At 40.8% G+C, this 10,649-nt stretch overlaps 1 protein-coding gene and 1 long non-coding RNA gene across 3 annotated transcripts in view; both read left to right on the forward strand.

The window, feature by feature from the left end:
* The window catches only part of LOC106613076 (transmembrane protein 150A), a 90,983-nt gene extending 82,087 nt beyond the window's left edge, over window positions 1-8,896 (forward strand). For both annotated transcript variants that reach the window (XM_014214989.2, XM_014214973.2), the window contains 2 exons: window positions 4,613-4,790; window positions 5,491-8,896. In XM_014214989.2, coding sequence (XP_014070464.1) covers window positions 4,613-4,790; window positions 5,491-5,735 — 423 coding nt within the window. In that variant the 3' untranslated portion in view covers window positions 5,736-8,896. The remainder of the gene's footprint in view (window positions 1-4,612; window positions 4,791-5,490) is intronic.
* Window positions 8,897-9,990: 1,094 nt separating this feature from the next.
* On the forward strand, window positions 9,991-10,513 carry LOC123743871 (uncharacterized). Its single transcript, XR_006770725.1, has 2 exons — window positions 9,991-10,054; window positions 10,087-10,513. It is a non-coding gene; the product is annotated as an uncharacterized lncRNA (long non-coding RNA).
* Window positions 10,514-10,649: the final 136 nt, after the last annotated feature.

Consider the following 10,649-nt stretch of genomic DNA (forward strand, 5'->3'; position numbering starts at 1 on the left):
CTACAGCTAGCTAGCACTGCAGTACATAAAATGTGGTGAGTAGTTGACTCAAAGAGAGAGAAAGGCAGTAGTTTAACAGTTTTGAACAAATTCATTTTTTTTTAAATTAAGGAGTAGCAAGAGAAGGAGAAAGAGAGAGAGAGCTCTATTTAGTTGTATACATTTTTTCACTTTCACTTAGCTAGCGAATACAGCTAGCTAGTTTAGCCTACTCAAACAGAGAGGGATGCTATGTTAGCTAGCTGACTATGGCTATCCAACACTGGAATTCTTCAAAGTCAAGGTAAGCTTTTGATTTTAATAATTTATTGCCACCGGGCCCGCTGGTGTAACTGCTAAACTGCTTGCTGCTGACTGTACACTATACTACATGATAGTAGCGGGTTTACTAACGTGTTAGTTCTAGTAGCTATGTTGACTATAACGTTAGCTAATATGGTGACAGCGAGGTAGGCTGTGTGTAGCAGTTAGCGGTTTTGATATAAAGGTTTGGTTTGTAAAGTTTTTTTCGCCTCGTCACAGACAGCTGATGTGTTGTGCACTGAAGTCCACAAACGAAGGGAAAAGGTGAGAGGTGGAGAGCGCGTAGATGCGAGAAGTAATTATACAACAAAGGGATCATGCTGTTTGTATGTGGCTGCTATGAAAGTGAAGGAAACGTAACGAAATGGTGATAAACATACCTGAATTTGTCCAATAGAAACACGTTTGCAACTGTTTGGACTAATGATTACACCGTAGATCAGCTAGATGCAGGCAAGAGTGTGCAAGGTGGTATTGAATGTGTCACTGTCTTTCACCTTGATTACTCAAATGTCTCTCGACCTGCGCACCTACGTTGTAAACGTTCATTCATAGGCCAGGTTAGGGTGTAGCAACCTCATGATGGGTACAGGGAAAATGTGAGTATCATGTAGTAGCCTAAACCTATCACAGTTACATTGAGCTGAGTGAATGGAATATGAATGACAGTCATCCAATATGCTGTAATAGAAATAAGGCCATGCTCATAAAAACAATTATTGCCCTCCCTCATCTTAAATGTCACAACTGTCACTGATAAACATACGTACACACATTTCACTAATTATAGTTCCCAGGCAGGGAACGAGAGGGAGACATGAGAGAACAGTGAGTACGGGGGGCAGCATTAGAACATATGGCTAGCTAATGGTGTTTACATTAGAAAGACTGGCAGAAAGGCTGTACTTTCCTCAGCTCTACTGGTGTGTGTGTGCTCTCATGTACTTTCCTTTCTTCAGCTCTAGTGGAGTGTGAAAGCTAAATGGGAAGGTGTCGGACCAGAAGCAATAGGATTTAACTAATGGACACTGCTGTTGGGGGAGAGGAGAGTGCACTGCATGCTGTCTTTATCTGTAACACTGATATCTATGTGTTAAAGTAACACACTAATTATTTAGCTGTCATCTCTGGCCATTTGTCTTTGAGTTATACAGGGTTCATATGATCAGACTTTTAAAATTGGGTTTTCCAGGCCTGGAAAAGTTTTTGAAAATTATTTAAAAAAAAAAGTTTTGGAAAAGTCATGGAAATGTATTTAATCATTTCAGTTAATGTAATTTATTTCGGCAAAGATTAAAAATATTTAATGAGTCAAATAAAAATCAACATATCAGACATGATCGGAATGACCCTTTAGCGCGTCGGTGCACATCACCTGCAAGTGTGTGACGAGTGGACAATTGCTCAAGGATAGATGAGATACAGTCGACATTACAGCAGCAGGTAGGCATAGCCTATAAAATATGATTGAGAACAGACTAATAACTAGGTAGCCAATTCAAAACATATCTTGTACCCTCTTAACGGTTTAGCTATTGTTTTCATCATGTCCCCAAAAACTTTCTCCCGAAACTCACAAATAAGGACATGCAAAGTTGATTTACTTTTTTTCAACGATTCATATGATTTATATAAACGATTATTTTTGACGAAACGAACGATTCACTTCACTATTGAATTAGTTGGGATTCGTTTCAATCGTGATTAATCGACTCATATGAATCAAAATAATTTGTGTATCGCAAACACACATTTTAGGAAAAAAGATTAGATGTAGCCTTTCTTTTGCATTATGTGGCTTCAAAACTTGTTTTGTAGATACTTTCAGTTGAGTTGGGCATCCAATGTAATGGACATTGCAACTCAATAGATACTAGTCAGCCTGCAACGTATACACTTCTAATGTAATGATATCGTTAGAAGTATCGGAGTCAGGCGCAGGACACAGGGATGAGTGCAAACAAAAACGTGTTTACTCAAAACCACAATAAAACGTCTCCTACAGCAATAATACATGGTTGGGAGAAACACCAACAACCACAAAACAGGAAACAATCACAGACAAGACAAACAGGAAACAATCACGGACAAGACAAACAGGAAACAATCACAGACAAGACAAACAGGGAAGCCAGAGGGTTAAATAATGAACATAATCAGGGAATCATAAAGAGGTGTGTACAATTAAGACAAAACCAAACGAACAGGGAAACATAGATCGGTGGTGACTAGTAAGCCGGTGACGTCGCCCGCCGAACGCCGCCCGAACAAGGAGAGGGGCCGACTTCGGCGGAAGTCGTGACATCTAAGGTAGTTAAGATTTTAAAAATGACTTAACTATAAAGGGTACATTTCCTGATTAATATTTGTGGACTTGCTTCAGCAGAATAAAAAATATTTGTAGACTACCATAGCCATTTGATCTTTGAAATTATTTCAAAAGGCATAAAATGTATTAGGTTGCAATGTTTTACATCAATGGGTCAACCATCTTCAAGGAGAGCTAATGGGTGTGCAGGCTTTTGTTCCAGTCCCCCTCTAACTAACCACATTTTAGAAATGAGCTGCTCAATCGGACCTTGATAAACTGGCTCTGATGTGTTTCATCAGGGCTTGATCAAAATCCGGCATACCCCTGAACTGTAGCTCTCCTGGCTGAGGGTTGACCATACGTGTTTTATACAGATGTCTGACATCTTTGTTCATTGTGGGGGTTAGGTGCCTTGCAGAACGACAGGAGATGGTACATGGGATCAGAGAGCAGCCTCCCAGTGTCGATACAACACTACGCTTACTTTTTTATACACGCACATAGAGACGCCGCCAATTGTTGTTCATGGAAATTTGGTGAAACGTCATGAAATTCCATCTGTGAAAATGTGTATGAACCCTGGTTATAGGAAGAGCCTTAGAGATGAATGAAATCTCTGAGGGAGAGCCTAGAAAACCTACAGTCATTTCATACTAAGTTAGTGAGGGTGAAGAAAAGGTGTTGTAGCTCAATCCCTTGGTCTGATCAACTGGTTGGTCCCCTGTGTTGGTTCATAATTGCTAGGCTAACTTAGAAATAGATATTATAGTAATTTTCATATAACTTGGCAAGTCAGCATAGAACAATTTCTTATTTACAATGACGGCCTACCCCGGTGACACTGGGCCATTGTGCGCCGCCCTATGGGACTCCCAATCACAGATGGATGTGATACAGCCTGGATTTGAACCAGGGACTGTAGTGACACCTCTTGTACTGAGATGCAGTGCATTAGACCGCTGCGCCACTCAGGAGCCCAAATGGAATGTAGTAGTTCTGGGAGATACATAAATACATGTCATTCATTCATTCATTGAGTTTTGGTCCCCTTGGTCTGGTCAGTACCCTGCATTACTGCTTTGAGAGAATGTGCATTTCTGTAATCAGGTCCCATGAGACCGTCTGGTGCCACTCAGACCTGTGAGTGAGTATGTGTGTGTGGTCACATGCTCACATGCTACTTTGTGTATTGTGTGTTTGCGGCTGGCCGCATGTGTTCAGGAGGGAGAAGGTGTTATACTGTACCGCTGGCCTCTTTCTTCACATCTCTATCGCTTTCTCACCTCTGTCTCTCTCTACTCTCTCTACTCTCGCTCTCAATTCAATTCAAAGGAGCTTTATTGGCATGTGAAACATTATGTTTGCAAGCAAAATAAACAATAGCCACAAGTCAGAAGAAACAAAAAACAACATAAACAATAAAACATGAACAGTAAACATTGCATTCATGAAGGTTTCAAAAGGATAAAGACATTTCAGATATGTATAGTGTTTTTAACAAGGTGCAGATAGTTGTAGTATGAATAGTAGGGGAAGATAAGTAAACAGAAATTATATTTGTTGTATTTACAATGTTGTTTGTGCTCCACTGGTTTCCCTGGTTTTTTTCTCTCTCTCTCTCTGGTTCTCCTCTTGCTTTCCTTCATTCTTTCTCTCAGCCTTTCTCTACAGTATCTCTTTCACTTTAAAGAATGCATTTCTCTCAGCCTTTCTCTACAGTATCTCATTGACAACTCAGGGCGGCAATGAGTTACCTGACTCAGTACTATTTCAATGACTGGCTACTGCTGCCCCCTTCTGGCCAAACTGAGACACAGCAAAACTAGAGGCCAGAACAGAGAGAGGGCTTTTCAACTGATGTCTAGAATCATACGTGATTGTGTTTCTATGTGACTAGTTCAGTGTTTTCAGTATGTGACTTGTTCAATGCTCATTGAGACAATGAAAATTCCTACTATACTAATAAATGCATCTTTCTTTCTTTCTTTACCTCCCCAGGTGGACAATGCTAAGATCCTCCACTATGTGGGGGCAGGGGTAGCGTTCCCCACCAGTATGCTGTTTGTGTGTCTGCAGTCAGCTCTAACCTATAGGCTGGCCAAGACTCAGGGAGAATACAGCCTGGCTCACCTACGACTGGGCATGACACTACTGGCCTTCATCACGTTGGTGCTTAGTATCCTGCAAAAAGATATTGAACCGTACTCAGTAAGATCTGTGTTATCTTCACAACCAAGGCCCTGCATAGACTAGCATCCTATCCAGGGGGTGTACTTGTACGTCAAGCTGTCTCACACTACAGGAACAGGAGACACTCCCACTCTTATGAGCCGCTCCGGCTCGCACAAGCAAAGGCTACTACAGATGTAGGATATTAATTTGATCACCCTGTTGCAGGAGACCTTTCCTGCAATGCAGAAAATGTCAAACTTTTAGTGTATTTGAGGCTTAAAAATTATTCTGAAGTTTGTCATTTCCACTTGATTCAGACAGAATTTTCACTTATGAAAAATGTATCGACCCCTACAAAAATGTCCATTAATTACATAATAATTCACATTTCCTGTTGCGACTGGCTCAAATTAAGATCCTACATCTGTACCTATCTTCACAATCAGAGAGGAGAGAGGGAGGAGTAAGGGAAGATGGAGAAAGAGAGGTGTTGTTGAAATCGAGGGGGAATGGGGGAGAGAAGGGAAGGAACGGAGGGAATGGAGAGCAGGGAAATGGGGAGGATATCTCCAGTAGTGCATAGGGGCTAGGGGTTGATTTGGGACTTGGCCATCCTCTTCTCATGGCAGTCAGTCTTTATGTCAATCAGTCAGTCTGTTAGTTGGTCAGTCTGTAGTTGTGCTCCTTGACCTTCCTGCCTTTAGGTGGCGTGTTCTTTGTCCAGGAGAGCTTCGTCCTGCAGCACGCGTCGGCCATCTTTGAGTGGGTGTTCTGCGTCACCATCATGCTCTTCTACGGAACCTTTGCCTTCGAGTTTGCCGGTGTCACAGGAGATACTGTGATGGTGCTCGCCAGAGGGGGAGCCCTGGGGCCGAATGGGAGAGACCACAAAGTAGAGTCCCTAGGAGGTCCCATTCCGCATCCCCCTGAGAGCATGTCAATGCTGTAGTCCCTGGGAGAGAGGCCAGAAAGCTGGCCTGTGCCATTATCAATCTGGGGTAGGTGGAGGGACTTTTGAGTATCCATCGCTAATACACCAAAACTCCCCCATTCCAGGGTGTGAAGTGGACTATGCCAATGCCACATATAAGCTCAGCGTTGGTGGAATGGATTCTACCATTTCCACCAGGCCCGGCGGTGTGGACACCATGAGGGAGAGATGTGGGTTCGTACTGTTCCCATGTCCCCAGCCCTGTCACAGCCTCCAAAGACCCTGCTTGTGTTTGCACATCACTAATGAACCATAATCTTATTTTCCTTCATTCACTGTTTTCCGGCCAAAGGAGCCTCATCACTCATTACTGGAAGTGATCCTGGGGCCGCTGTCATCTCGACTCAGATTAAGAGAGGAGGGCAGGCCACCAGATGGCTATATCGAGAGTGAAAGAAAGAGAGATGGAGTGAGACGTCATGGGAGTGAGGCTGAGAGAAAAATAGAGGACCGCATTAGAGAAGAGAGAGCTGCTTGGGAGAGCTAGGCCTGTGCAATGTAGAGCCTAATCCAATAAACAAAAGCTCTTGAATTGGCCAAATACACATTTATTTTCAGAGACTGTTAGTGAGCAGACTTTGATGTTTCCCTCTGTGCTAGAGTCCAAACGAGACAATGAGCCTGCCATCATTCGTCCTTTAAAACACAGCAATACCGTGAGAGCCGGGCCTCATCACACAGCTCCCAATACGTCACATGGAATATTTGGAATATTCAAATGGTTAAAATGACCCCCTTCACATCTAGCGAAAGACTGAGGACTCACTACCATGAATGTGTTGATGACATGGATGCTTCACTGATGAACAGTATACTGGTCAAAGGACCGTGGTTTTAAACCAGGGAATATCTGGATACCAGTCTTACCTTATTTTTCTACTGATGCTACTTAAACATTGTGCCTTATAAAGCTGTACATTGGAATGCAGACTTTTGCAGACTGTAAAAATATATATTTTCCTTATGATTATTCGAGACAATTGAGTATATGAAAAGCCAAACCTCCAATAGTGTTTTATACATAATATCCCAAACACTTTTATTTTCTACATGTTGACTGTACGGTTCAGCCAGAACGTATGGATGTTGGGAGTGGAGAAGAGGACTGGAAGAACCCAACTGTAAACCAGCTAATACCAGACAGAGCTGTCTGGGCTGAACAACATAAATCACAGGAATCACAAAAGTTTCCGTCTGAAAAACAGAGGACCAGAATCGAGAATCTATTTATAATCACAGAAACAACTTCTCTGCTCCTTATTTCACTACTTTTCTTTTTGTCAGGCTGGGGTTCAATCGGTTTCTGTTTCAGTCAACAACAGTTTTTGTTTTGCAAGGCGACAATGTAGTGTTGAATGCTGAAACTAGGTTACATAACAGTACGCTTCCCGGGTTATCTTCTTGGTTTTTTGCCCCCTGTCCCTTTAGCCTATCATGGCATAGGGGCCTAAAGGGAACAGGATGGAACTGCTGTTTGCTGCTGGTCTTCTTCCAAAGAATGTAGACATAAACCATCTGTATCCATTCTCCCGACTAACTGCACTCTGTCAAACCATCCAGCTGCCTTTCAGATCTGTGCTAAGAGATCTTAAAATGCAATTATACGTCTCCACTGTTTCAATGCTGCCTTATTAGCTTCAGTGTCTGTGGATTGCAGAAAGACATGTAGAGCATATAGTTCCATTCACAAGTGTTTCACATTCACCTCAGTCATCTCAAAAAGTGAATCTGAGCAAATTTGAGCAAATTGGACTGAATGGAGTCACTGACCAATGAAGTTAATCTAATAGAAACCCAGTAGTAGACAATGGTGTTTGTAGAGGGAAAAAGTGGTCCATTAGCCCCTCCTAGTGGAGACACAGATTACTGCACAGAGCTCTATGCTGTTCCATAGACCCCTTTCTGTGTTTGCAAACATTACCTCACGAAGGAGATGCACACAAGTTGGTGGCAGAACACAGGGGAGTTCTTATAGAACGGCAGTAAAAAAAAGCCGCTATTGACATATTGCTTTTGAGTGCATTTCACACTACTTTTGGATTATAATTGGATTTAAGGCTTGTATGAATGTCCTGCTTAATATAATGTTTGTGTCATTATCGCAAATCAACTGGATTATACTTAAAAAAACACTTCAACATCAACCAGTAAAATGGCTCGTTGGCTTGCTTTTGCTACCGCCTATGTCAATGAGCGTTAGCATTCTAGCTAACAACTGCTGCATCCAAAATAGTTATTTTGCGAAGATCACAACCAAATATAATCTTAGCGACTGTTCAAGCTAGACTCAAGCATATGAAAAACCCCAAAAGTAATTTTGTTTAGAAGTAATAACTTACATCTAGGCTATGTTGAATTGTTTTCAACTACGAAACATGAAATGTTTCCCGTTGCATGCCTTAATGAATATGACCCTTGTCAATGTTCTGTCTCTATTGACTGATCTACCTTCAAACATTTACCTCTCAGGAATCTGTTGCATCACCAGCTGTCCACAATCAGTCACTTAACGAAACTGTTGTCTTTTCTTCACATTTTAAAATAAATTGTGTTTATGTTGGGATGTTTTTATATATTCAATTGTGTTTTAGAACTTGTTTTGACCAGTGGGTTGATTTTACATTTCAATGTTAAAGTGCCATTCGCTCTGTCTATATTTGACCTGATTGGTCACTTGCCATGGTTCCATTGGTTCTATGTTCTATGCAGAACCATATCTTTACATATGCTTTTTCCTAGGTCAACATTATACCATATAAATAGTTGCAGTATTGTAAGTGCTTCATCCAGACATTATCGATACAGTTTGGTTACCTTTATTTGTACACCCAAAGGTGTACACACATACACACAGTAGAGAACATTCCTCTATCTAGCTGTTGTCCTCATTTGTATTTAATTGTGGTCTTACCTAGCTACAGACAGATAACTAAATGAGTGCCATACTCTACTGAAACGCAAAAAGATTACCTGGATGTGCCTTTATTTTGATGAAACCAAAGAAAGATATGTTTTAAGGTGGAAAGTGTCTGTCATAATGAGAGAAGGAAGATTGTTTGTTTGTATATTTGATTTAAATTGTTCTACAATAAATCTGTAAAAGTGTTCTTGTCCCCCAACTCTTACAAATGTCCTTCTTGGGAATCAATGTTCAACATGAATATATTCACTTTAATAGCGATACTGTACATATATACTTTGCATACCAAGTCCCTGAGGACTCTGTGGATATGATAAAACACCATGCATAACAACCCAAACAAATGCTCTATACACAGTTTTCTATGTTTTAAATATTTTTATTGTCAACAATTATTTACATTTTCAGGTTTCTTTGCCAACTGTTATGACTTTGCGTAGAGTTGGGTGCAGGGGGAAGAAAGAACAGCATACAGTATCGACTAGGTATAGAGGGTAGAACAGCATTCCACCAATTAGGTGCATTTTGAGTAGTGTAATTTGGTGAGAAACATTATTCCATGAAGAGCACTTGTTCAACTTAACATAACATGTTTTACCATCTCAAGAGGTTAAATAAAAAAGATACTATAGTAGGTGCCAATCAAGTGCCAAATAAAGTAACAGGGCTGACGATTTCATCTTAAATCAGCCATAAATCCCGTTGTGACATGGGGAATGGAAGCTTATTGTGTGCAACAGGGAGGGGCAATTAAATGCAAGCTTCACAAAAAAAAAAGTAAATTGTGATAAAATGTATTGCCTGTCTAGCTATGCTATGGGTAGAGTAACATGGTTGATGTGTTTTGCTCGACCCGCTCAGTTTTCCACCACAAAACACCAGAAAATGGCCAAAAAGAGTAGAACTAGCTTTTACACTATGATTTGACTATTATATTCAATGTTTCTTTAGAAATTATTATTTAAAAAGGAATAGTTTCACCATATTAAAACGTTCAGTTCACGTAACTTTTTTTGGTTACCTTAACATTAATCACTATTCACATAAAATAATAATAATAATCTTCAGAAAACATTTTATCATAGCAACCAAATAACTAGGTGAAAACCCTTTCGCCAATTATGGTGAAGACTTGGAGACATTAAGTTGGTTCAAATCTTCCTCACAGAGGACGCACAGCGGGACATGTCACAATGCTGAATTCTGGCTCTTTAGCAAGTTTTTATCCATATAAAAAAATCGGATTTATTGAATTTTCCATGTGGTATATATAACAGGCTTTTAAAATTATATATTTGTGCACAATTCCTACTTAAACGCAAAAGGCACTCATTTCGTGGAATTATCCAGCTACTATGTACAGAGGGTAGAACAGCAAGTATCTACTAGGTACAGAGGGTAGAACAGCAAGTATCTACTAGGTACAGAGGGTAGAACAGCAACTATCTACTAGGTACAGAGGGTAGAACAGCAAGTATCTACTATGTACAGAGGGTAGAACAGCAAGTATCTACTAGGTACAGAGGGTAGAACAGCAAGTATCTACTAGGTACAGAGGGTAGAACAGCAAGTATCTACTAGGTACAGAGGGTAGAACAGCAAGTATCTACTAGGTACAGAGGGTAGAACAGCAAGTATCTACTATGTACAGAGGGTAGAACAGCAAGTATCTACTAGGTACAGAGGGTAGAACAGCAAGTATCTACTAGGTACAGAGGGTAGAACAGCAAGTATCTACTAGGTACAGAGGGTAGAACAGCAAGTATCTACTAGGTACAGAGGGTAGAACAGCAAGTATCTACTAGGTACAGAGGGTGGGGAAACAAACCTCCTTAGGACAACAAGGTTTGGGACACAGTTAGGAAGAGATAATACCTAAATCAGTACAGTGTTTGCTGAACACATCACAAGGCTAAAGCCCTAGGTCATCAGGATCAATGACTCAGCAGGTG

Source organism: Salmo salar, chromosome ssa01 (assembly GCF_905237065.1).
Source record: "Salmo salar chromosome ssa01, Ssal_v3.1, whole genome shotgun sequence".
NCBI lineage: Eukaryota > Metazoa > Chordata > Actinopteri > Salmoniformes > Salmonidae > Salmo > Salmo salar.